Below are 24,948 nucleotides of genomic sequence, written 5' to 3'. Positions count from 1 at the left end.
TAAGACAGTTCTGAAGGCAAAAGGGGGTCCAACCCGGTACTACACTGAAAAAAATTTGGAGTAGGATTTACTTGAAAAAAGCTAGGAAACTTTTTTCACTCGGAAAATGCTAGTAAATTTACAAAGATTTGCCAAGTAAAAACCTAAACATATTTATCAGTAGCTTTAATTAGAAATCTTTAAGTTAAATTTACTTGGAATATGGAATTAAGTAAACTTTACTTAACCTAGTTAAGTGAATGTAACAAAGAAAATAAGTCATTTTAACTTGGCTAGTAAAAGGTTATTATCGATTTAGTTGGAATTTCCTTTACATTACATTTCACTCAAACAATAATATTGAATTATACTAGTCATTTATAGTATGTGCTTTACTTAGATTATCTAAGTAATTTATACTACATGTCAGATGTTAAGTAACATGTGAATGCAAAGACCTCAATACTTGGTAGACAATACACAATGACGGTAACATTTGATGGATCGTTTTTGTGTTTGAATGTGTCATTTTGAGCAGAAAATTTACTCGAAATGTCACAAAATGGCAAGTTACTAATCCTGACAACAAAAGCAATGATAAAACAGTGTAAATACAGCTGGAAACCAGTGAAAAATGAACCTCATTAATTATTCAAGGTCCAGTGCATGATGGGAACCCCAGTATCAGAAAAGTTGAGTAATCTTTACTTAATTTTATTTAGTTGATATTTACGCTTGAATTAAGTACTGATATGGAATTTACTTAGTTTTTTAAATTCTTGCCTGAACTAACTTTTTCATGTAAATTACATTGTTTTTTTTTCAGTAGTATTTACTTCACCAAAAAATCTTTTTTTACAGTGTAGCAAAGTGTACCTAAAAAAAGTTTTTGTTAAATAAATAATAACACAGCGTAATACTTTTATTTTGTTGTTCAAACCAGATTATTGTTTTTTATTGTCTTGATATGTAAAACCATAGAATTCAAAAGGGTATACTTTCTTTTTAACATGACTGTGTGTATATAATAAAATATATAGCTTACCATGCAAAGGGAATTTGAGGATAGGCTCAGTTAGGAATGGCCTCTGTTGGCATGGAGATGTTTAAGTTTTTTTTTTTGGATGCTTGAATAGCAGTCTGGCAGAAACCTTGAATAGCACAAATCAGGGTGTGCATACCAATGCAGTTAACACACTGAACTTTTGGCAGCTTTTTGTAGGATAGATTACAAAAATGTGCATGTTTCTGAATCCTTAATCCTTTTAGAATCATCTAAATTATTTTAAAAAGCTATTTAAATGTAGATATTTCACTCTACATTACATTTCAGTAAGGCTATTTAAATGCAGTTTGCATCACTTAATATTGTTAAAAATAGTTGAATGTGAATACACTTATTAATATGTTATTAATGAGCAATTGATTTTAGGTTTACATTTTTACTTGCCTTTATAGGAAAATTACAAAAGGACCAGAAAGGAAACATGAGAGCCTATTACAGTAATGCCACCTACTGGTGATGGTGGATGTTGCCATGATGGGTGATATTGAAATATTCAAAGAAAAGAAAAGACAGAAATGCTGTTAATAGAAAACAAACGTGAATAGCATAAAAAGTCTGTAAAAAGTAATTCTGTAAATAACAAATAATTCTATAGCTTTGTAAAAAAAAAAAAAAAAAAAAAAAAAAAAAATCAAACAATTGGTTTGATAATTGCAAACATTTATTTCTTCTAAGTCTTAAATCAGACCTTCAGCAGAATTTGAGTCTATTACAGTTAGAGTTGCATTGCAGTTCCATTGGCATTTACAGGTGCATACAGGGCTCTTTTTTGATCGGTGGCCATATTGTTGATTCTATTGATAGATTTATGAATCTGATTTCAGTTTATGGCTATAACTTTTACAGAGAATGTACATATTAATACATTTCACAACTTTTGTCATTTTGAATATATGACCATGCAAAAGACAACCCCCACCCCACAATATTACATGAGAAATGATATCATTCCAATTACAAAAACAAACTAAATATGGTCTTGATTAGATCAAATAAAATTCATGCAAACATCATGCAAAACTATTATCTTTCAGGAACATATATCAATTGTGAATTACATTTAAAAGCAACACTATGCAAATAACTAGTTTGAAAAAGTTATTCATTGCTGCACAGGCCCAAAATCTACCATGGTTAAAGTAAGTCAAAAAACGACCTATTTCCGTAACAATCGAGTATTACGCAGAGAAAAATAATATCACATACTTTTGAAGATCTTTGTACAGACATGAGTTTATCCTCTATGGAGCCACATGCTGAACTCCTGCAGAAAAGACATTTGCAGTAAAAGAAACGGCTCCGGGGTGGCCCACTGGCGCAGCACATTTTAGGAGTCTCATTAGTACACACTATTAAACACTCACTAACATCATTAAATCAAGTAAAGGAGAGCTCTACTAATGAGCTGCTGAGAATCAGGTGCAGTGCCAGGGATCCACCAAAGCCAGTGCTGAGAAACACTGTGCTTACATGCAATACATTTCATCTGGCACATCATTTGATCCCATACTGAAAGAAATCTTCTGTACGAGTATAATGTGCAATGCAGACTATTTTTACAACACAATCAGAATTCCATTTAATTAGGTAGGTCTATCCATGTAATATCGCGAAACACCCACATTTTCACCTACATAAACTATTAATGTTCTGTGGAAAAATGCGGTAGTGTTTGCAATGTAAAAAGAAATACATTCGCTTGGATTAAAACAGTGCAGTTTCCTTGATGTTTAATGCGTTTTCCTGGATTTAGCACCACTGTTTAGTTTCATTTCTTTATGCAAAATCCAGTGTGTTCCTTCATACAGAGCACTGAGCAAAACATTTGTTTCATAGAGCCTGAAGTATAGATCTATAAACATATATGATTTATTGGCAAACTATATATGATTTATTGGCAAATTATATTAAATAAAATGTATGGAAAACTAAAAACTAAATAAAAAAATAAAAATTATCTATACATTCAGAGGAACTGAGCTTACTGTCCAAAGCCCTTATTTCTCAGTGCAGTTGTTACGTCTGTAAACGGTTTAGTAAACGTTGTTACTAAGAAAATATACATGAAATATTTGTTTACATATTTCTTGATCTATTATATCTTGATCTATTCCTCCCTTCCTTCTGACAGAAAACAGTGGAATGCTTTGAATTAGCACCCCATCAAAATGAGGTAATGTACCTTATATATAAAAGATTGTATGATCTTAGTACCCTGAACCCCACTGTAGTGTTCAGAAAGAAAGAAAGTTGGTTCATTACTTCCTGTCAGTGCTGTCTGGACAAACTATACTCAAATCCATGGTATCAATTAAGAAATGAATAGCCTTAAGATAATACTTAATGCAATGTTTGCAACCTCTGTTCTTCTAGAAACAAACGTTGTTGCATTATTTTCCTGTTATCACTGTAAAGCTGCTTTGAAACAATGTGTATTGTAAAAAGCGCTATATAAATAAAGGTGACTTGACTTTAAACATTTGAGAAAGAAGTTTTCCTTCGAAATCCAGGAAGTAACTCAAATCTCTTTCACATTTCTAGGTCGTTGTTGGTGTAATGCTGTAGGACCTACTGTGAACCTCTATGCTGCATCCCATCAGCAGGTTCCTCAGTCTTCAGAGGTCTGTCCTCCACTGGCCTTGACATGTTGTTTAACGTCAGACTCAGAGGTTCGGCTGGACTCACCACAGCGGCAGTGAAAAGGGGAAGAACGGATACTGAGTATCATCCTCATCCACAAAGAAACACTGGAAGTAGGGAATGTCCTCTGTAGAGGAAATAAAATTAGAGGCTGTTATTAGGATTATTTTTTGGGGAAGAGCACATACAGTACAAAGAAGAAAAAAAGTACAGTGAACAGACTTTTGTCTCTGACTTTGAAATATTTATTTTGTCAAGATGGTTTATAAATTAAAACGATATTGCTTTAAAAAAAAAACAAGCACATACTGTATGTATGGTATATATGGTTTGATCATAATGCATATAAAGCTTCACCATGTTCTTGGGTACAAACTTGATATAGTGACAAAAACGTACCCTCCTCTATCTCTGGAATATCTTTGGTGACATCAGGTTCTACTCCTACAGTAAAAAAAAATAAATAAATTTTTTTAATTTGTAACTTATTTTACACCACACACACATGTTGGGTTTTCATGTTTTATAGAGACCTTCCACAGACATCATTTTTATACTGTCCAAACTGTATATTCTATCCCCTAACCATAACCCCCAAACTTACCAATCACAGAAAACTTTCTGCATTTTTACAATTTGAAAAAACATAATTTAGTCTGATTTATAAGCTGTTTTCCTCATCGGGACCAATTTGTTTTATTTTGGTCCTCATAGTGTAGGGTTTACACACACACACACACACACACACACACACACACACACACACACACACACACACACACACACACACACACACACACACACACACACACACACACACACACACACACACACACACACACACACACACACACACACACACACACACACACACACACACACACACACACACACACACACACACACACACACACACACACACACACACACACACACACACAAATCTTACCTTTGACTTCCTTGTCTATGACAGCTTCCTTCTCAGTTGGCTGGACTACTGATTACAGAACATTCAAAATATCAGGTAAAATGTACATGGGAGGGGTTGTAAATAATCAATATGTTGCCCATAATCAGAATACGTCGACTTCACATTATACCCTAACTGCTTAACTATTAAATTGGAGAAAAAGCAATACATTAAAAACAAACAAGCCTTTATTCTCTCATAACTAAAAAAAGCATACCTTTTTCTTTGACAGGCTCAGGTTCTAATAAAAAAAGGAAAATAACTGTATTAAAAGTATCATATGTTGACATGTTCTAAAGCATTCTTCATGCATTCGTTTTTACTGGGAAGCGGATTCCTGTTCATTATGTGCTGGATTGCTTGATGGGATTAATACTTAAATATTTCTTCTCAAGCAATATTTGATTACAATTCATGTCTACAAATATATTTTTAGCAAGTATGTACATGAAAAGATTTCTATACTCCTGAATTAACTATTATATACTAGCCAGATATATGATCAACTATTAATGTTAAGTCTGTTAATGAATATATGAAATTATTATTATTATTGGAGTGTAAAAATACAGAACTATTGCTGAAATGAAGAATAACATTGTTAAAAGGCTGTTAGTAAATAATCTTTCTATGCAATCAGCCATAGTACCATTCTGCAAAGGTTCCTTAACTTCTTTGACTTTAACTTTACTTCTGTAAAGTTCCTTAACTTTTTCACGGGTGATTTCTAGCATCAGGAAATATTTTTATTTAACAAACACTGACACAAAAACAACAATGTATCTTTTTACTTTATCCCTTACGAAACTAGGAGAAAGTCAATGTGTTAGATGAGTTTTTACAATATACATAAATTTTTAGGAGTAAAAAATACATTTTACCTTTCTTTTTGGGCTCTGGTCTGATCTTAGCTTTTGGAGCCTCTTTGTCTAGCATAGAAAAGTTACTCATTTTTAATGTGGATATAAATAATTAGTTTTGATAATCTTTCATCTAAATAACAGTTCAAGTACTTTCCAAAGAAATTAGAATAAAAACATTCATATTAATATACTGTATATAAACTAAAAAAATTATAAAAATGCACTTCTGATTTTGGTTTGTATGGTCTTAATTGCCCACAAAATGAAAGAATTCATAAAACTGAGTAAAAAAAATTAGGCCAATTAACATTTTTATAAATTATACCTGGTGATCTGCTGAAGTTTTCTGACATACCTTTCTTTGCTAGTGCTGGTTTAGTGACGTTTTTCAATACATCACGTTCTGTGTTGAGGAGAAGAAAAAGTTTGCTAAACTGAATGAAAGCTTCAAAGAGAGCCGGATATAACTTACACTCATCTTGTACTGTATATGCAAAGTACAGAGCTGACGAAAAGACAATATGGATAAAAATACATAAAAGACTGTACATAAAAAGTAGAAGTGCAAAATGTAGAATATTCTAATATTGCTCTTACGAAGCTTCGATTTCGTTAACAAATTGTCTCTGTCAACTTCCAAAAGAAAAAAAATATTCCTGACACTAAACAAGTAAAATAATAGGTTGGATACTAGAATGATTGCCCATTACCTTTTTTAAAATGTGCTGCCTTAGTAACGTTCACCAGAGCATCACGATCTATAAAAGAAAAAGTTTCACTCAAAAACTTGTGAATGTGAACACGCATGTGAACAAGGGAATCACACTTTACATAAAAACTTGTAAACCTGGTTTCACAGACAGAGCTTAGGCCTTTTCAGTTCAATTAGGACATTTAAGTGGCTTTTATGTCACTTAAGTGGCGCGTGCCTTAGAAAAAAACATTACTGGTGTGCATCTTGAGACAAAACAATGGCACTGACATATTTGAAGATATATCCGTGCAAGTTGCTTTCAGTTAAAACTGCTCAAACAAGCATTTTAGGCCAGTCTGGTTCCTGTTTAGTTGTAGTTCGATGACTATAATTCATGACTAGCTTGTGAAATTAAGACATTTTGATACCTTTTTTTGCTTTTTCCTTGGAGACCGCTGGTTTTACTTTCAAACTGACATTCTCCAGCTCTGTAAAAGATAGAAGCAGCTCGTAAATCAAGAAATTATTAGTAATGTTTGCTTTACTTTGAATTATAATTGAGGGAAATACAAGTTTATTTGCAGCCTGATAATGTCAAAATTCTAAATATTTCTAGCATGGATGAAATACCTTTCATTGTTCTGTTGTCCATCCGTAAAAGTGTAATTTGATTTTGAGTGGACTCCAGATCACTCTTCATTTCACCAATGTCCTTCCTCATTAAATCCAGAAGAGACAGTTTTTGGTTGATGGAGTTCAGGAGCTCCACATTCAGTCCGAAAAGACCAACATCATCTGTGTGTTCACAAGTGTTTTGAAATCATTTGTGCAACGATCTGTGGCCATTCAGACAGGCTCTTATCAGTTACACTTTATTTCGATAGACCACTTCAGACATTTTTCTAACAATGCAACTACATGTGTCAACTAACTCTCATTAGAGTATTAGTAGACTGTTAGGTTAGGGTTAGTAGAATAGGTTGACGTGCAAAGTTACTTATTGCAAAGACTTTAGATATACAAAGACGTTGCACTCATATTACTATGAAAAGGAGAAAGAGGAACGTGCAATATGGCTGGTCCAGCCTGAAAAATGATTTATTTTTTTGTCATGATTTGAGCGTTTCGAAACAAAATGTATGACACAGTTGTTGTCAGATTTTATTGGCGCATTCAAATATGAAATTTAATCGTACGCTTGATGAACAGCTTTGGAGAATTTGATGTTTGCCCATTTAAAGTGATAGCAGTTGTACAGTACTTGCTTGACTGAAAAGCAGCCCGAGAGGTGTTTCAAAGATGGTCGCCAAATGAAATGACTTGCCTTAAAGGAACTTTGCCTATAAGCTGTAGAATGTCTGTTGAGTGACCATCAAAATAAAGTGTTAGCAGATATTAAAGGATTAGTTCACTTTAAAATGAAAATTAGCCCATGATTTACTCACCCTCAAGCCATCCTCGGTTTTTACAAATCGCAGTTATATAAAAAAAATATCCTGGCTCTTCCAAGTTTTATAATGGCAGTGGATTGCAACCAACAGATTGAATATTCTATAGTATTATAGAATAGTCGCATTACGCGCATAAGTTGCGCTTTACACTTAAGTGGAATCCGTATGTTTGTTTGGCCGGAAGCTAGTTATTTTACTTACTTTATTAATACTTAAAGTTTAAAATATTCATATTTTTCTTACACAAACTCATCGTTTTGCTTCAGAAGGCCTTTATTAACCATCTGGAGCCGTTTGGAGTTCGTTTACGATGGATGGATGCACGTTTTTGAGCTTCAATCTGTTGGTTGCAATTCACTGCCATTATAAAACTTGGAAGAGCCAGGATATTTTTTAATATAACTCCGACTGTATTCGTCTGAAAGAAGAAAGTCATATACACCTAGGATGGCTTGAGGGAGAGTAAATCATGTGCTAATTTTCATTTGAAAGTGAACTTTAAGCACAAAGTCTACTAATACTCTGATGGCTAATAGTTGAAATGTAGTTGCAAAGTTATTTATAGTTAATAGAATGTCTAAAGTGGGCGATCGAAATGTAACTTTTGTGCAATTGATAAGAGGGTAACATGAGAATAAATTGTGTAAAAAAGCTTTAATTATACTTGAACATATAATTACAAAAACAGTATAATTACAACATTTCCAAAAAAGAAAAAGACTTACCTTTTTTTGGTTCTGGTGCCTTTTCTTTAGCGACTGTAGGCTCTATACAAGAGTATCGTTTCATGTGATAATAATTTTAAACAAAAATCATATTACAGAAAGCAACACTACGTATATGAAGGATGATTTCATTTGCATTCATACCTCTCTTTACAGGAGCTCGCTTAACTTTCTCCTTGATGATTTCAGCCTCTGAAAAGGAAAATATGCAAAAATATAAATAAATTCATGTAAAATATAAATTTTCTTTAAATTGGAGGTAAAATGTTGGTAACTCTTACCTTTCTTCTCAGGGGCTGGTTTAGCTTTCTCCTGGATGACTTCAGCCTCTACAATGTTGATAAAATAAAAACATACAGAATAAATTAAAAACTTAGTATACCATAATATAAAATTCTGCTTGGTGTTAATTTAATTGTTACAGTGAATCAAACCTTTCTTCTTGGGGGCTGGTTTTACTTTCTCTTTGATGACTTCAGCCTCTAAAACAGCAATAATAATAATAATAATAATAAAAACAGAATAAAGGCAAAAAACCTCTTTGCCTTATTGCTTGGCAAAAAATTGATGACTGAAATTATTTCAGGAGGCTGAAACCTGATTTGCTAGAATAATCACAGTATACAGGAGGATATCACACAAAAAATAGAAGCATATAAACTCATACCTTCCTTCAGGAGGGTTGGTTTAGCTTTTTCTTTAATGACTACAGCTTCTGAATTAGTGATGATGAAAAACATATTTAGAAAATGTAAAACACAGAACTAAGGAAAATTGTTATCGTTACAGCTTATTAAATATCTGTAGTTTAATTTACCATTCATTCTAACATTCAAATGGCATTAATCTAGCACACAAAAAATACCTTTCTTTGGAGCTGGCTTTGGCTTTTCTTTGGTTATTTCGGGTTCTGTGAAACATGGCAGTAGAATTTTATGATAGCAAATTAAATAAATGGAAAAATTAAATTAGAAAACGTCAACTGTAGGTACCCTTTTCTTCAGGGACTGGCTTTGCCTCTTCCTTGGGAACCTTGACTGAAAAAGAGATTTGAAATAAGGATTTGTTTCTGAGAAAACCTTGAAATATGAAAACGTGCATATGGTGTTCAGTATTCAAATGTATTCAAATTTGCAAATGTTAAAAGATAAACATAGATTGTATTATATATTAATACCTTTCTTTGTAGGTTCTGGCACTGGTTCAGGTGCCTTTTCCTTACGAACTTCAGGCTCTGTAAAACAGCATTGATTTATGTGATGAATGATCATACAGTGGGAAGCAGCATCATTACAGGATGATTTCATTGGCATCTATACCTTTCTTTGCAGGAGCTGGTTTAACTTTCTCCTTGATGATTTCAGCCTCTACAGTGATGACAATATAAAAATATTTAGATGAAGAACACAATTTGGCTTAGGGATAATATCAATTTAATAACATATAACAGTAACTCAAACCTTTCTTCTCAGGGGCTGGTTTAGCTTTATCTTTGACGACTTCAGCCACTAAAATAATGATAATATAAAATATTTTAAATATTAGCATCATCTTAAAACTGGCCAAAATAGAAATATGTTTTAACATTGTTCCCTTTCAAAGTGGAACTTTGATGCAGCGTCTGATATTGATGCTATGGGGAACGCCATCAGCGTGACCGGTGTCTGAAGCATGTGTGCCAACACGTAAATTTTTTGGCTGGCGAAAGTCCATGACATCACAAGCAGAGCGCCCGTAAGTATAAAAGACCGCTTGTAATACACAACATCAGCTTTTTTGTTTTCAGGAGCCGCTTGTTTGTATGTGCATGTAAGTCAGTCCCCACATTACAGTGCGTAACTTATCAGACATTCTAATCCCGAGTAAGTATGTTCAATTGGCGAACGCAAACTCCGACAGATGCCAACAATCTACGATAAGGGTAACACACTGATCTTACAAAACTCTATGAAGTGTCTGTTGCCGTCTTGTCGGTGTGGTGTGAATTGGCCTTTAGATAACACTCTTTTGGAGTGTGTTTGACTCCTGAGGGAACTGGATGCGCTCATTATGATGCATTCACGGTAAGAAGCTCTGTTCTTGTTTGATTCTCTCCTGATGGATAGGAATCTAGAGTCTGCACAAGGGAGAGGGAGGAGGCACTCATGGCAATGTATTCTCGGTTGATTCTCGATAGAGTGATAAGATTATAGTGTTTGTACGGAGTGCATTCGGCTCTTAAGGGAGTTGAATGCATTCTTTGTGATGCGTTTGCTGTGGAAAGCTCCACCTATGCTTGACGACTCCGCTGTCCCACATATAAGTTGGTGAGCCTTTTTATTCCTCCTAGATCTCCATATTGAGGTGTCGAGATAATGGAGGAATTTGTTGGAGAGCTGCTTGCAAGCCATCTCTCCCCTGGTGCTGCATCCTTCTGGAGGCTCCCGCCTTGCCAATGAAGCGAGCGTGCTTGGCTCTCAAAAATAGGGCTGGGTTTTTGCAAAATGTGGTCGATTCAATATCGATTCTCAAAAACCACGAATCGATCTTTTTTCCATATTTTTTTCTGTGAACAGTTAGATTCCCTCTACTTCGTTCATCTCCCTCCCCAACTGTTGGGTCTTGAATTAGGATGTATGGTCCCCTATGAATGGGTGATTTATAGGCCTCTCTAGTATGACCCAGGTTCAAGAACCTGACAAGTAGAGGTAGACTGCCTAAGGGACATCCCTCCTGGTTATCTATTGCATGCTATAGTTTGCACTGGAGTAAAATGCTAGCTATAGCATGTACTGGAGAAGTGCCTATATGTAAGTCAGGGTTGAGCTGCTCTCCTTCAGTGAACTTGGGTTATAATATAAACTCCCCTACGGCCTCCTTGGGGTTGGTGCATGCTGAATGAGAGTTATTGGCAAAATAAAGAAGCAGCAGACTGCCTTTCTCTTGTCTGGGACATATCTCCCCTATATGGATGGCCCTAAGGGTCGATGCTACGTTAATAGAGTTATGTAGGCAATGCTAACAAGCAGAGGAAGTTTGTCAACGGTGCTTGTTATCTGTCACATACTATAGTCTAGAGCTCAAAGAAAAAGACGACGCACTAGCTATAGCGGGTCTTAGGTAGAGTGCCTTTACAATAGGCAGGGTATGAGCTGCTCTCCCCCAGTGTTCTGGGGTCTTTAATTAGGGCCTAAACTCCCCTGTGGCTCCTTTGGGGTTTAGAGTCGGAGTAATGAGAGTTACCGAGCATACTGCGTTATACCCTGCTCTCATGTTCCTCCCTTTCCTGTGTATGAGAAGTAGAAGCATGGTGTGAGCACTCTCCCCTAATTGCTCTAGGGCATTTAAGTAGACCTGGAGCTCCCTTGCAGTTTCCCTAGGGGTTGAGTTTTGATGGCGAGTGTCTTTGGCAATTATATTATTCCGCTCTCGTATTTGCATCTGTTCTGATGAAGTTGAGTGTTGCATTCTCCCCCTTGAAGTAGTGGGAATATTGAAGGTCCTTTGGTCTCCCTTTGGTCGGCTACTCCCTAAGGGCTTTGTCAAGGTAAAAGAAGCTGACATAGCTGAGTCACTTTTTTACAGCATCTCGTTGCCATGTCTATGGCTTGCCTGCACGTCACCATCAGACAAAAGATTTGATGATGTGTATTACAGGCACCCTTTTATAATTATACCTTTTATAATTAGTGCCAATATCAGACGTGCCATCTCATTCCCCTTCTCAGGGAACCAGGGTTACATACGTAACCTAGACATTTTTCAAATATAAACTGCTCTACCTTTCTTTGTTGCTGGCTTTGGCTTTTCTTTAGTTATCTCAGGTGCTGCAAAATATGGGGGTTTAACTGATATTTTTGAATATCAGGCAGATATTTCAGTTTCAAGCATGCACATTACCCTAATTTTTACCCTGGGGAGATCTCACCTTTTTTTGGTGCCGGTTCAGGGGCCTTTTCTTTAGCAACTTCAGGCTCTATAAAACAGTTTTAATTCATGTAATGAGTAATCATCATAAAAACAACAGAATTTCATTGATATCCATACCTTTTTTTACAGGAGCTGGTTTAACTTTCTTTTTGATGACTTCAGCTTCTAAAATATCAAAAATATTTAGAGAATGAGAAAAACTTGATTTGAGTAAATTTGAGCTTGTTCTTTAACTAGAAATCACACATAAAGCTATGTTAAGTAACCCTTACCTTTTTTCTCAAGAGCTGGCTTAGGTTTCTTCTTGATGATTTCGGCCTCTGAAGTGTTGATAATATAAAATAAAAAGATTATTAGCATGATCTTAAATTTTCTTTTTTTTTTAAAAAAAAGAAATTTTTCATTACATTTCAAAGTAAATCAAACCTTTCTTCTCAGGTGCTGGTTTAGCTTTCTCTTTGATGGCGTCAGCCTCTACAATTATTAAAACAAAATAATTTAAGCATTAGCTTTTGTCTTAAAGCTGGCTGGGGAAAATGTTTTGCATTAAACATTATTGATGACTTCAGCCTCTAAAATTATGATAATATAAAATATTTAAAGCATTAGCATTATCCAAAACAGAAATATTTTTTGACATTGTTTTTCAAAAATAAATTACCTACCTTTCTTTGGTGCAGGCTTTGGCTTTTCTTTGATTGACTCAGGAGCTGCAAGACATGAGGGCTTAACTTTGATACATTTTAGAGTATCAGGTAGAGTATCAGTTTCAAGCATGCCTAACAATGAAGTCTAACACCTTCTTAACCTCATTAGCCTTTGAAATGTTGAGTTACATAAAAAATGTTTTCTAATTTTTGCCATGTAATCTCTGGAAATCTCTAAAAATGTTGGGGCCAGTTCAGGTGCCTTTTCTTTTACAACTTCAGGCTCTATAAAAGTTTTAATTCATTAATATAATAATAATTATCACACAGCGGAAAACAACATACACAGGACAATTTCATTGATATCTATACCTTTCTTTACACAAGCTTGTTTAATTTTCTTTTTGATTACTTCATAAATAATAAAAATATTTAGAGAAAAACATTATCATGATCATTGAATTTGAGTAAATTTGAGTTTCGTCTTTATCTTCAGAATGAAAGCACACATAAAGCCACAATAACCGTAACTCTTACCTTTCTTCTCAGGAGCCGGCTTAGGTCTCTCCTTGATGATTTGAGCTTCTAAAATGTTGATAATATGAAATAAAAAGTTTTTTTTAGCATGATCTTATATTTTCCTAAAGAATTTTTTTTAATTACATTTTAACGTAAATCAAACCTTTCTTCTCAGGGGCTGGTTTCACTTTCTCTTTGGCGACTCCAGCTTCTGAAATTGTGAAAATGTTTACATATTTAGAGGTAACTAAATACATATAATACAGTATTAAAGTACAACTCAATTTACACAGTTACATTAAAACGGCATATTATCTGCTTGTGTTTAGAAAAAAAATGTCACCTCTTTTGGGTTTTGGTTCAGGAGTCTTCTCTTTAGAAACCTCAGGCTCTATAAAACAGTATTTTTACATGTGATACTTGAATCACTATACAGCGGGAAGGCAACATTACACACAGTGATTTCATTGACATCCATACCTTTCTTTACAGGAGCTGGTTTAACTTTCTCCTTGATGACTTCAGCCTCTGAAATGGCAATGATATTATATAGAGATTGTAAAATATCTTAATTTCATAAGAACAGAATCTTAGATTTATCCTTAACACCGAATAAAAGCACACAATGTAAAAAAAAAAAAATAATTTTTAAAAATTGTTTTTACCTTTCTTCTCAGGGGCTGGTTTAGCTTTCTCCTTGATGACTTCAGCCTCTGAAAAGATAATTTAGTTTCCTGTGAAATTTTGTGTTTCCTTTAAAGTACATATTATCTGCTTGTGTTGGGATTTAAAAAAAACTCACCTCTTTTTGGTTTTGGTTCAGGAGCCTTTCCTTTGGAAACTTCAGACTCTATAAAACAGTATTTTATTCCATGTGATACTTGAATTACTATACAGTGGGAAAGCAACAGAACACATTGTGATTTCATTGTCATCCATACGGTACCTTTCTTTACAGGAGCTGGTTTAACTTTCATCTTGATGACTTCAGCCTCTGAAATGGCAATGATAATATTAGAGACTGTAAAAAATCTTACATTTATGAATCTTAACTTCATCTTAAAAAAAAAAAAAAAATAAAAAATTTAAAAAATCACACATTGAAAAAAAAGCACCTCTTACCTTTCTTCTCAGAGGCTGGTTTAACTTTCTCTGTAACTTCAGCCTCTGAAAAGAAAATAATGTAAAATTATTTTGTGAGGAAAAGCATTTCTTTAGCATAATTTTTGTCTTTTTCTTACAAATAAAGTCAAATTAACAGATAAAACAGTAAATCAAACCTTTTTTCACGGGGGCTGGTTTTACTTTTTCTTTGACGACTTCAGCCTCTGATATGGAAATGATATTACATAGAGATTGTAAAATATCTTCAATTCATAAGAATATAACCTTAGATTTATCCTTAACACCAAATAAAAGCACACAATGTAAAAAACAACAACAACAACAACAACAACAACAAATTTGTTTTTACCTTTCTTCTTAGGGGCTGGTTTAACTTTCTCCTTGATGACTTCAGCCTCTGATATGGAAATTATATTATATAGAGATTGTAAAATATCTTCAATTCATAAGAATAGAATCTTAGATTTATCCTTAACACCGAATAAAAGCACACAATGTAAAAAACAACAACAACAACAAATTTGTTTTTACCTTTCTTCTCAGGGGCTGGTTTAGCTTTCTCCTTGATGACTTCAGGCTCTGAAAAGATCATTTTGTTTACTGTGAAATTTTGTGTTTTCTTTAAAGTACATATTATCTGCTTGTGTTGGGATTTAAAAAAAACTCACCTCTTTTTGGTTTTGGTTCAGGAGCCTTTCCTTTGGAAACTTCAGACTCTATAATACAGTTTTATTCCATGTGATACTTGAATTACTATACAGTGGGAAAGCAACAGAACACATTGTGATTTCATTGTCATCCATACGGTACCTTTCTTTACAGGAGCTGGTTTAACTTTCATCTTGATGACTTCAGCCTCTGAAATGGCAATGATAATATTAGAGACTGTAAAAAAGAAAAAGAAAAAAGAAAATCGCACATTGAAAAAAAAGCCAACTCTTACCTTTCTTCTCAGAGGCTGGTTTAACTTTCTCTTTAACTTCAGCCTCTGAAAAGAAAATAATGTAAAATAATTTTGTGGGGAAAAGAATTTCTTTAGCAAAATGTTTGTATTTTTCTTACAAATAAAGTAAAATGAACAGATAAAACAGTAAATCAAACCTTTTTTCACAGGGGCTGGTTTTACTTTTTCTTTGACTACTTCAGCTTCTAAAACGAAATGATTATATAAAAGCATTAGAATGATCTTAAAACTGACCAGGGACTTTTTTGGCCTTAATTCTTATTGATAAATTGGAGTACCTTTCTTTGGTGCTGGCTTTGGTTTGTCTTTAGTTTTATCAGGTACTGAAAAACATGAGAGTTTAACTTTAGAACTTTACCTTTAAATAGCATATGTAATGTTGTGTAATGTAAGTTAACATGTAAGTTTTCAAAAATCCTGTAATAAACATATTGGTAATTTTAGCAAAGCAAGCAAAGAAACAAGTCATAATTGTCAACATTTTCTACGCACACACATATAATACCTCTCTTTGCAGGTTCAGGTGCCTTTTCTTTAGGAACCTTCGGCTCTATAAAATCGTACGGTTTGGTGTGATAAATGATCATCATACATTATTAAAACAACAATATAAGCAGATTTTTTAATTCAGTATATACCTTTTTTTACGGGAGCTGGTTTAACTTTCTCCTTGATGACTTCAGCCTCTGAAAGGAAATTATGTGAGAATATTTAGAAAAATTGATATCTTTTCTTTTTTGTGAGAAAACATGAATTTGATCTTTAACTTAGGGGTTTAAGCACACATGAAATTATAGCTTCTACCTTTTTTCTTAGGGGCTGGTTTGGCTTTTTCCTTGATGACTTCAACCTCTAAAATGTTGATAAAATAAAAACATTTAAACATTATAGTAGTGTAATATTACATTTATGCATATTGTTATCTTGATTGTTAGCACAGGAAACCAAACCTTTCAACTTAGGGGCTGGTTTAGCTTTTTCTTTGACAGCTTCAGGCTCTACAAAACATAAAAAATAAGAATATTTCAGTTTCATAGTGTCAAACAATTAAGCTTTTCTGCAAAAAAATATTTTGTTGTTGCTATGATTAGATTTACAATGTTCTAGAAGGCCTGTAGGAAAAACTAACCTCTTTTGGGTTTCGGTTCAGGAGCTTTTTCTTTAGAAACTTCAGAGTATATAAAACATATATTATTATTTTTTTGCATGTGATAAATGATCATAATAATGTTTAAAATCAGTAATTCCATCCATACCTTTTTTTATAGGAGCTGGTTTAACTTTCTCCTTGATGACTGCAGCCTCTGAAAACGGTAATCATGTAAAAATATTTAGAAAACATACATATATATAATGATATATTTATCGTTTAAAAGTTTTAAATCCTTTTTGAAACACCTGTTTTCAACATTGATCATAATAATAAATGTTTTTTAAGCACTAAATCAGCAAATCAGAATGATTTCTGACGGATCATGTGACCCTGAAGACTGGAGTAATGATGCAAAAAATTCAGCTTTGACATCACAGGAATAAATTGCATTTTAAAATATATTCAAATAAAAAAAAGTTATTTTCTAAATTGTAAAAATATTTGACACTCTTACTGTTTTTGCTGTAATTTAGGTCAAATAAATGCAGCTTTAGTAAGCAGAAGAGACTTCTTTTAAAAATCTTACTGATCTAACTAAACATTTGAATGGTAGTGTATACTGTATATATATTTTTTTGGGCAAAATATCAACTGGATTGTTTAGTTTAGGTGAAAGCACACATGAAATTATAACTTTTACCTTTCTTCTCAGTGGCTGGTTTAGCTTTTTCCTTGACTTCAGCCTCTAAAATGTTGATAATATAAAACATTTTAACATCACATTTTATTTTGCTTAGGAACTGTATTAATTTCATAGGTAACAAAGTAAATCAAACCTTTCTTCTCAGGGGCTGGTTTAGCTTTTTCCTTGACTTCAGCCTCTAAAATTTTGATAATATAAAACATTTTAACATCACATTTTATTTTGCTTAGGAACTGTATTAATTTCATAGGTAACACAGTAAATCAAACCTTTCTTCTCAGGGGCTGGTTTAGCTTTCTCCTTGATGACTTCAGCCTCTACATTTTTATGGCATAACATATGAAGTGAAAGCAAAAGGTTAACATTATCTTACAACAGAAATTGTCAATATTTTCACAAATTAATGCAAGTAAGCATACCTTTCTTTGGTGTTGGCTTGGGTTTTTCTTTAATTATCCCAGGTTCTGCAAAGAAAAGAAGAGTTTAATGTAAAAAAAAAAAAAAACTTGCGATATGCATCAAATCAAATCAAGAGGTCATATAAGATACAAAAGTGAATTTTGAACTAGATGCTTAACCTTTTATTTCAAGGACTGGTTTCGCCTTTTCTTTTGCAACCTCGACTAAAAGGGATGACAACAAAACATTATTATTTGTTTCTATCATATGGAATATAGACAAAAATGTACAGTATATGAATACCTTTCTTTGTTGTTTCAGGTGCCTTTTCTTTAGAAATTTCAGGCTCTATAAAACAGCATTTTATTGTGTAATGAATAAACATCATACAGTGGAAAACAACAGTATACGCAAGATGTTTAGTTTGACATCCATACCTTTCTTTACAGGAGCTGGTTTAACTTTCTCTTTGATGACTTCAGCCTCTGAAATGATAACATCACAAATATGTTTAGAGAAAGAATAACATTTTGATAATGACAAATCATCAATCAACACAAGTAAGTCAAACCTTTCTTCTCAGGGACTGGTTTAGCTTTCTCTTTAGTAACTTCAGGCTCTACAAAACAAAACAAAAAGGAAGGAATTTCGGTCATGTCAAATAATGCAGTTAAATGCACATATAAATGCACATCTGTGGGGAGACATCTCACCTTTTTTGGGTTTTGGTTCAGGAGCCTTTTCTTTAGCAACTTCAGGCTCTATAAAAACAGTTTAAAATGTATCTGATGTGATTGATCATACAGCGGAAAGCGAGAGCATATGCAGGATATGATTTCATTTCATTCACCTTTCTTCACAGGAGCTGGTTTAACTTTCTCCTTGATGACTTCAGCCTCTGAAATGAGAATGGTTTAAAATCTTTAGAGATTATAAATGTCTTCTTTGCATTATCTTAACATTTATGATACCAAAAAGTGAAATCACTCATGAAGCTAAGTTAAAGGGATAGTTCACTTTGAAATTAAATTTTGGTATGTTTTAGCTTACCTCAAGGGCATCCAAGATGTAGATGTCTTTTTTTCCGCAGTAGTTTCAATTTTGATAGGTCAAACCGTTCTTGTCTGTCAGTCATATAATGCAGGTCGATGGTCACCACCTCAAAGAGCAAGCACAGAGTCCAAATTAAAACAATTCCCCGTCGTCCAAATTAAACAATTCCCCATCGTAAGTACACATTGATGGCCTAAGACACGAAACGAGCGGTTTGTGTGAGAAAACGAACAGTATTTATATCGTTGTTACCTCTTATACACAGCCACGTCCAAGTGATCTGAGAGCGCGGGCGGGTATAGATATATACACTAGCTGTTGCCTTGGCTACGGTTTCGTTCCAAGTAACTGCAGTAACCAAGGCGACTTCTAGTGTATATATCTATACCCGCCTGCGCTCTCAGATCACTTGGACGTGGCTGTGTACAAGAGGTAACAACGATATAAATACTGTTCGTTTTCTCACACAAACCGCTCGTTTCATGTCTTAGGCCATCAATGTGTACTTACGATGGGGAATTGTTTAATTTGGACTCTGTGCTTGCTCTTTGAGACAAGTGACCATCGACCTGCATTATATGACTGACAGACAAGAACGGTTTGACCTAAAAATATCAAAATTGAAACTACTGCGGAAAAAAAGACACCTACATCTTGGATGCCCTTGAGGTAAGCTAAAACATACCAAAATTTTATTTCAAAGTGAACTATCCCTTTAATGGTAACTCTTACCTTTCTTCACAGGGGCTGGTTTAGCTTTCTCCTTGACAACTTCAGCCTCTGAAATGATGACCATTATATAAAAATACTTAGAGGAAGCCATTTTGCATAATATTAAATTTAGCTTGGAGGAAACATTTTAAATATTATCATAGTAAGTCAAACCTTTCTTCTCATGGGCTGGTTTAGCTTTCTCTTTGATGACTTCAGCCTCTAAAATGATAACATTACAAATATGTTTAGAGAAAGAATAACATTTTGATAATGACAAATCATCAATCAACACATGTAAGTCAAACCTTTCTTCTCAGGGACTGGTTTAGCTTTCTCTTTAGTAACTTCAGGCTCTACAAAACAAAACAAAAAGGAAGGAATTTCAGTCATGTCAAATAATGCAGTTAAATGCACATATAAATGCACATCCGTGGGGAGACATCTCACCTTTTTGGGGTTTTGGTTCAGGAGCCTTTTCTTTTGCAACTTCAGGCTCTATAAAAATAGTTTAAAATGTATCTGATGTGATTGATCATACAGCGGAAAGCGAGAGCATATGCAGGATATGATTTCATTTCATTCACCTTTCTTCACAGGAGCTGGTTTAACTTTCTCCTTGATGACTTCAGCCTCTGAAATGAGAATGGTTTAAAATCTTTAGAGATTGTAAATGTCTTCTTTGCATTATCTTAACATTTATGATACCAAAAAGTGAAATCACTCATGAAGCTAAGTTAATGGTAACTCTTACCTTTCTTCTCAGGGGCTGGTTTAGCTTTCTCCTTGATGACTTCAGCCTCTGAAATGATGACCATTATATAAAAATACTTAGAGGAAGCCATTTTGCATAATATTAAATTTTGCTTGGAGGAAACATTTTAAATATTATCATAGTAAGTCAAACCTTTCTTTACAGGAGCTGGTTTAGCTTTCTCTTTGATGACTTCAGCCTCTGAAATGAGAATGGTTTAAAATCTTTAGAGATTGTAAATGTCTTCTTTGCATTATCTTAACATTTATGATACCAAAAAGTGAAAGCTAAGTTAATGGTAACTCTTACCTTTCTTCTCAGGGACTGGTTTAGCTTTCTCCTTGACAACTTCAGCCTCTGAAATGATGACCATTATATAAAAATACTTAGAGGAAGCCATTTAGCATTTAAAATTTTGCTAGGAGGAAACATTTTCAATATTATCATAGTAAGTCAAACCTTTCTTCACAGGGGCTGGTTTAGCTTTCTCTTTGACGACTTCAGCCTCTGCAATGATGATAATATAAAATATGAAGACAAACCAGTTCTATTCTATTTTGCATTAAAAAACAAAAGATCAGTGTTCTCTTAAAAACTAGCTAAAAGAAAACGTTAACTTTCATTGATATCTATACCTTTCTTTACAGGAGCTGTTTTCTCCTTGATGACTTCAGCCTCTGAAATGGCAATGATGTCAAAATATTTAGAGGTTTTAAAAGATGTATTATCTTTATATTTTTCTTGTGGAAAGTTTATTTTTCTCACGGGCTGATTTAGCTGCTGTAATATAAAAACATTTAGGGAAAAAAGGAACATTATTCTAAACTAGCTTGGCGAAAATCTGGGTACTTTCAATACATTAAAACACAAAATAGAGTATTAAAAAATTATAGGATAGATGACAGTCATAAAAATTAATTTTTAGTTTTAATTTTTTATATGAATACACTGGCTGGCTGGTGAAAGATGTAAATATACTAAAGTATACTTTAGTACCACTACTACAATTTTAGGATACATTATTGTTTCATGTGATGAATAATCATTAATATCCAAACCTTTTTTCTCAGGGGCTGGTTTGGATTTTTCTTTAATGACTTCAGCTTCTGAAATATGTGAAAATATAAAATATTTATAGAAACAAAAGTCATGAAACGTAAGTTCCACAAGAAAGTAATTTTAATGATATGAATAATTATTAGACAAAAGCATTTATTGACATCCATACCTTTCTTTGCAGGAGCTGGTTTTGCTTTCTCCTTGACTTCAACATCTGGAATGGCAATGTGGCGATTGTAAAAGATATTTGAAATATTATCTTTCGAATTTGTCTAGATAAAAATATTAACATGAACTCACCTTTTTTCTCAGGGGTTGGTTTAACTTTTTCCTTAATGACTTCAGCCTCTAAGATCATGATAATGCAAAACATATTTAGATTTTTTTGTTTGTTTGTTTAGTTTTATCATGTTGTTAAAGAAAATAGTAATTGAATTCTTAATACAGTGAGTCAAACCTTTCTTCACAGGGGTTGGTTTAGCTTTCTCTTTAATGACTTCAGCCTCTAAAATGTAAAAAATAATAAAATAAAATGCAAACAATTAGCATTACCTTACAAAAGGCCAGTGGTAAAGCCGTTTTAAGCATTATTCTCACTAATATTGAAATAGGTTACCCTTCTTTGGTACAGGCTTGAGTTTTTCTTTGGTTATTTCCGGTGCTGCTGCAAAACACAAAGGTTTAACTTTACAATTTGCAGATGTACAGATAAAATCAAGGCACTGCATTACATAATTAGTAAAAGTGATTTTGAATTAACAGATAAACTCGATATGCACCTTTCTTTTCAGGGACTGTTTTTTCCTTTTCCTTTAGAACCTCAACTGGAAAGATATCACAAGTTAGATTGATATGTGTTTCTAAAAGCTTATATGAAAATATTTGTAAGGCAAGCATTCAAAATGGCTGATTTTAAAAGATAAAAAACTTTAGCATATAAACACCTTTCTTAGTGGGTTCTGGTTTTGGTTCAGGTGCCTTTTCTTTAGCAGCTTCAGGCTCTATGAGACAGTATCACGTGATGAAGGATCATCATGCAGTATAAATCAAAAGTATATGATCATCTCATTCACATCTATACCTTTCTTTACAGGAGCTGCTTTAACCTTCTCCTTGATGACTTCAGCCTCTGAAAAAAATAACATTTAGAGATTGTAAATAAGTAAATGGGATTAGCGGAAACTGAAAGAAGCTTGCATAAAATGGATAAAATATAAAACGTTAATAAAAATAGTAACTCACCTTTCTTCTCAGGGGCTGGTTTAGTTTTCTTCTTAATGACTTCAGCCTCTAAAATGATCAATATATATAGAAAAAGTCAATTTAGCATTATCATTTTTGCACAGGATAATGATAATAATATTTTAATTGTTAAAGTAAATCAAACCTTTCTTCTCAGGGGCTGGTTTAGCTTTCTCCTTGATGGCGTCAGCCTCTACAATTATTAAAACAAAATCATTTAAGCATTAGCTTTTGTCTTAAAGCTGGCTGGGGAAAATGTTTTGCATTAACATTACAAATTATAAACCTTTCTTTGGTGTTGGCTTTGGTTTTTCTTTAGATATTTCAGGTGCTGGAAAAAAGAGCATTAATTGAAAGGTCAGTCATAACATCCTTTGCAGATATGTTATTTTATAATTGATACAGTGTACCATAGTAAATAAAAGTGCTTTTCTATTTTAAAGCTATACCTTCCTTCTCATGAACTGGTTTTGCCTTTTCCTTCAGAACCTCGACTGTAAGGGTTACAAGGTAAATAATGTTTTTTAAGAAAAACTTGTAATGTACAAATATCTGTATGAGATTCGGCCTAATCTAGTATTCACTTTTGCAAATACTGATAAAGAAAATACTGTATGTCACTACCTTTCTTTGGAGGTGCTGGTTTCTCTTTGAAAACATCAGGCTCTACAAAACAGACAGATATTTCACTTTCAATAATGTCAAGCAATTCAACTTCGATACAGCTTCAACTTCTGAAATAGAAGAATAAAGTCTCTCTCTATGGAATAATTAAACAAACTGCTGATAAAATATGTAAAGTGTTTGGTAAATGATTTTAAACATTTAAGAACTCACCTCTTTTGGGTTTTGTTTCCGGTGCCTTTTCTTTAGTAACTTCAGTCTCTATAAAATAGTTTTAATTTATGTCATGAAGGATTATTATATAGCGGAAAGCGACAGCATTTGCAGGATGATTTCATTGTCATCCATACCTTTCTTCACAGGAGTTGTTTTCTCCTTAATGACTTCAGCCTCTGAAATGGCAATGATGCTTTAGCATTGTGTTTCAATGTCCTTGGCTAATTTTTATAAAAGCATAAAAGCACAACTCAAACTAAAATAATGATAAAAATAATGAAAACCTTTCTTCTCAGGGGCTGGTTTAACCTCTTTGATGACTTCAGCCTCTGCAATGATGATAATATAAAAGTGAAGGGAATATATTTTCTTCTTTTAGCATTCATTTTCTTATATTTTGCATGGGGAAAATGTTGATTAATATACATAGGCCTACCTTTCTTTACAGTAACTGGTTTAGCTTTTTCCTTGATGACTTTAGACTCTGAAATGGCAATGATGAGAAATTTTTTTGATACAGTAAATGGTTTACAGTAGCATTATTGATTGCTAATGCTGTAAATCAAACCTTTTTTCTCAGGGGCTGGTTTAGCTTTCTCCTTGGTGACTTTATCCACTACATTGTGATGATGAAAACATCAAGAAAGCACAATATATTAGCATCATCTTAAAACTGGGTAGAAGACATTTGCTTGCCTTGAACAGCACCTCAAATTGTAATAGTTTACTTTACTGTAATACGTTATTATTCTCACAAATAAATTTGTGTACCTTTCTTTGTTGGCTTGGGTTTTTCTTTTGTTATCTTAAGTTCTGGTAAATACAGGATTTATTAAACATAAAAAATCATGGAATATGACATGCATGAGTGTTGTCTAGTATTTATTTTTAAATGTTTGCAAAATGTAACATAGCATATACTGCATACTAATGTAATACCTTTCTTTGGAGGTTCTGGTTTAGCTTTCTTTTTGGTAATTTCAGTCTCTAAAAAAACAGAATTATATTTCAGTTTTAATCTTGTCAAACAGTTGAGCAAATACATAGATGTCTTTATAGCAGCTTCAGGCTCGGAAACTGTGATTAGAAATGAATTGTTACAACTTTGCAGTTGCCTTAAAATGTGTCATAAGACCCTTACTCTCTGTAAAGAATATTCTCTATATGTCTACCTTTCTTTGGTGCAGGTTTTGCTTTTGCCTTTTCAACTGCAACAGCAGGTTCTGCAAAACGTCAAGATATACAGTAATATCCTAAGATTATTTTTGCATGAATATCTAATAGTTACTGTTATTTTACATTGTAAAAATTATTATTTAAATATTTTTTCAAAAGAATTTCCCAGATTGCCAGGTTTGGTTTAACATTGCCTGTTGTCTTTTAATCTTGTATAGCAATTATAATGTAAAGAAAGACTCATTCATACCTTTCTTCACAGTGACAGGTTTACGTTTGTCCTTGGCAACTTCTGCTTCTGAAATATATATTATTTAGAATATTAAAAAAACACTACACTTAAAACAAAACAATTCAAAAAACTAT

At 33.4% G+C, this 24,948-nt stretch overlaps 1 protein-coding gene across 1 annotated transcript in view; it reads right to left on the bottom strand.

Moving 5' to 3' along the window:
• Nucleotides 1–1,688: 1,688 nt before the first annotated feature.
• Nucleotides 1,689–24,948, bottom strand: part of LOC309479186 (uncharacterized protein) — a 43,484-nt gene continuing 20,224 nt past the window's right edge. The window contains exons 45-133 of the mRNA XM_082143141.1: nucleotides 24,833–24,880; nucleotides 24,579–24,629; nucleotides 24,346–24,393; nucleotides 24,178–24,219; nucleotides 23,975–24,022; nucleotides 23,843–23,890; nucleotides 23,691–23,735; nucleotides 23,541–23,582; nucleotides 23,404–23,451; nucleotides 23,191–23,232; nucleotides 23,016–23,060; nucleotides 22,853–22,897; nucleotides 22,712–22,759; nucleotides 22,567–22,614; nucleotides 22,406–22,453; nucleotides 22,269–22,325; nucleotides 22,104–22,148; nucleotides 21,941–21,988; nucleotides 21,782–21,829; nucleotides 21,625–21,672; nucleotides 21,494–21,538; nucleotides 21,324–21,371; nucleotides 20,901–20,942; nucleotides 20,725–20,772; nucleotides 20,575–20,622; nucleotides 20,419–20,466; nucleotides 20,266–20,313; nucleotides 20,099–20,146; nucleotides 19,962–20,018; nucleotides 19,820–19,867; nucleotides 19,686–19,733; nucleotides 19,533–19,580; nucleotides 18,598–18,645; nucleotides 18,461–18,508; nucleotides 18,319–18,366; nucleotides 18,185–18,232; nucleotides 18,051–18,095; nucleotides 17,927–17,971; nucleotides 17,768–17,812; nucleotides 17,618–17,665; nucleotides 17,482–17,526; nucleotides 17,346–17,390; nucleotides 16,809–16,856; nucleotides 16,682–16,720; nucleotides 16,503–16,550; nucleotides 16,357–16,404; nucleotides 16,191–16,238; nucleotides 16,058–16,102; nucleotides 15,831–15,875; nucleotides 15,690–15,737; nucleotides 15,532–15,576; nucleotides 15,399–15,446; nucleotides 15,257–15,304; nucleotides 15,120–15,167; nucleotides 14,938–14,985; nucleotides 14,744–14,791; nucleotides 14,586–14,630; nucleotides 14,410–14,457; nucleotides 14,266–14,313; nucleotides 14,129–14,176; nucleotides 13,944–13,991; nucleotides 13,807–13,854; nucleotides 13,627–13,674; nucleotides 13,482–13,529; nucleotides 12,963–13,007; nucleotides 12,724–12,771; nucleotides 12,570–12,617; nucleotides 12,415–12,462; nucleotides 12,296–12,343; nucleotides 12,150–12,194; nucleotides 9,849–9,896; nucleotides 9,708–9,755; nucleotides 9,566–9,622; nucleotides 9,381–9,425; nucleotides 9,254–9,298; nucleotides 9,056–9,103; nucleotides 8,823–8,870; nucleotides 8,670–8,717; nucleotides 8,533–8,580; nucleotides 8,389–8,430; nucleotides 6,843–7,007; nucleotides 6,641–6,700; nucleotides 6,229–6,276; nucleotides 5,844–5,921; nucleotides 5,537–5,584; nucleotides 4,873–4,896; nucleotides 4,635–4,682; nucleotides 4,085–4,129; nucleotides 1,689–3,812 (exon numbers count right to left, since the gene is read on the bottom strand). Of these exons, the coding sequence (XP_081999267.1) occupies nucleotides 3,727–3,812; nucleotides 4,085–4,129; nucleotides 4,635–4,682; nucleotides 4,873–4,896; nucleotides 5,537–5,584; nucleotides 5,844–5,921; nucleotides 6,229–6,276; nucleotides 6,641–6,700; nucleotides 6,843–7,007; nucleotides 8,389–8,430; nucleotides 8,533–8,580; nucleotides 8,670–8,717; nucleotides 8,823–8,870; nucleotides 9,056–9,103; nucleotides 9,254–9,298; nucleotides 9,381–9,425; nucleotides 9,566–9,622; nucleotides 9,708–9,755; nucleotides 9,849–9,896; nucleotides 12,150–12,194; nucleotides 12,296–12,343; nucleotides 12,415–12,462; nucleotides 12,570–12,617; nucleotides 12,724–12,771; nucleotides 12,963–13,007; nucleotides 13,482–13,529; nucleotides 13,627–13,674; nucleotides 13,807–13,854; nucleotides 13,944–13,991; nucleotides 14,129–14,176; nucleotides 14,266–14,313; nucleotides 14,410–14,457; nucleotides 14,586–14,630; nucleotides 14,744–14,791; nucleotides 14,938–14,985; nucleotides 15,120–15,167; nucleotides 15,257–15,304; nucleotides 15,399–15,446; nucleotides 15,532–15,576; nucleotides 15,690–15,737; nucleotides 15,831–15,875; nucleotides 16,058–16,102; nucleotides 16,191–16,238; nucleotides 16,357–16,404; nucleotides 16,503–16,550; nucleotides 16,682–16,720; nucleotides 16,809–16,856; nucleotides 17,346–17,390; nucleotides 17,482–17,526; nucleotides 17,618–17,665; nucleotides 17,768–17,812; nucleotides 17,927–17,971; nucleotides 18,051–18,095; nucleotides 18,185–18,232; nucleotides 18,319–18,366; nucleotides 18,461–18,508; nucleotides 18,598–18,645; nucleotides 19,533–19,580; nucleotides 19,686–19,733; nucleotides 19,820–19,867; nucleotides 19,962–20,018; nucleotides 20,099–20,146; nucleotides 20,266–20,313; nucleotides 20,419–20,466; nucleotides 20,575–20,622; nucleotides 20,725–20,772; nucleotides 20,901–20,942; nucleotides 21,324–21,371; nucleotides 21,494–21,538; nucleotides 21,625–21,672; nucleotides 21,782–21,829; nucleotides 21,941–21,988; nucleotides 22,104–22,148; nucleotides 22,269–22,325; nucleotides 22,406–22,453; nucleotides 22,567–22,614; nucleotides 22,712–22,759; nucleotides 22,853–22,897; nucleotides 23,016–23,060; nucleotides 23,191–23,232; nucleotides 23,404–23,451; nucleotides 23,541–23,582; nucleotides 23,691–23,735; nucleotides 23,843–23,890; nucleotides 23,975–24,022; nucleotides 24,178–24,219; nucleotides 24,346–24,393; nucleotides 24,579–24,629; nucleotides 24,833–24,880 (4,379 nt within the window). The 3' untranslated portion in view covers nucleotides 1,689–3,726. The remainder of the gene's footprint in view (nucleotides 3,813–4,084; nucleotides 4,130–4,634; nucleotides 4,683–4,872; nucleotides 4,897–5,536; nucleotides 5,585–5,843; nucleotides 5,922–6,228; nucleotides 6,277–6,640; nucleotides 6,701–6,842; nucleotides 7,008–8,388; nucleotides 8,431–8,532; nucleotides 8,581–8,669; nucleotides 8,718–8,822; nucleotides 8,871–9,055; nucleotides 9,104–9,253; nucleotides 9,299–9,380; nucleotides 9,426–9,565; nucleotides 9,623–9,707; nucleotides 9,756–9,848; nucleotides 9,897–12,149; nucleotides 12,195–12,295; nucleotides 12,344–12,414; nucleotides 12,463–12,569; nucleotides 12,618–12,723; nucleotides 12,772–12,962; nucleotides 13,008–13,481; nucleotides 13,530–13,626; nucleotides 13,675–13,806; nucleotides 13,855–13,943; nucleotides 13,992–14,128; nucleotides 14,177–14,265; nucleotides 14,314–14,409; nucleotides 14,458–14,585; nucleotides 14,631–14,743; nucleotides 14,792–14,937; nucleotides 14,986–15,119; nucleotides 15,168–15,256; nucleotides 15,305–15,398; nucleotides 15,447–15,531; nucleotides 15,577–15,689; nucleotides 15,738–15,830; nucleotides 15,876–16,057; nucleotides 16,103–16,190; nucleotides 16,239–16,356; nucleotides 16,405–16,502; nucleotides 16,551–16,681; nucleotides 16,721–16,808; nucleotides 16,857–17,345; nucleotides 17,391–17,481; nucleotides 17,527–17,617; nucleotides 17,666–17,767; nucleotides 17,813–17,926; nucleotides 17,972–18,050; nucleotides 18,096–18,184; nucleotides 18,233–18,318; nucleotides 18,367–18,460; nucleotides 18,509–18,597; nucleotides 18,646–19,532; nucleotides 19,581–19,685; nucleotides 19,734–19,819; nucleotides 19,868–19,961; nucleotides 20,019–20,098; nucleotides 20,147–20,265; nucleotides 20,314–20,418; nucleotides 20,467–20,574; nucleotides 20,623–20,724; nucleotides 20,773–20,900; nucleotides 20,943–21,323; nucleotides 21,372–21,493; nucleotides 21,539–21,624; nucleotides 21,673–21,781; nucleotides 21,830–21,940; nucleotides 21,989–22,103; nucleotides 22,149–22,268; nucleotides 22,326–22,405; nucleotides 22,454–22,566; nucleotides 22,615–22,711; nucleotides 22,760–22,852; nucleotides 22,898–23,015; nucleotides 23,061–23,190; nucleotides 23,233–23,403; nucleotides 23,452–23,540; nucleotides 23,583–23,690; nucleotides 23,736–23,842; nucleotides 23,891–23,974; nucleotides 24,023–24,177; nucleotides 24,220–24,345; nucleotides 24,394–24,578; nucleotides 24,630–24,832; nucleotides 24,881–24,948) is intronic.

This window comes from Leuciscus leuciscus, assembly GCF_965113295.1.
Source record: "Leuciscus leuciscus genome assembly, chromosome: 17".
Classification (NCBI taxonomy): Eukaryota; Metazoa; Chordata; class Actinopteri; order Cypriniformes; family Leuciscidae; genus Leuciscus; species Leuciscus leuciscus.
Note: the sequence above shows the minus strand (reverse complement) of the source record. Positions and strands in the feature narration are given on the sequence as shown.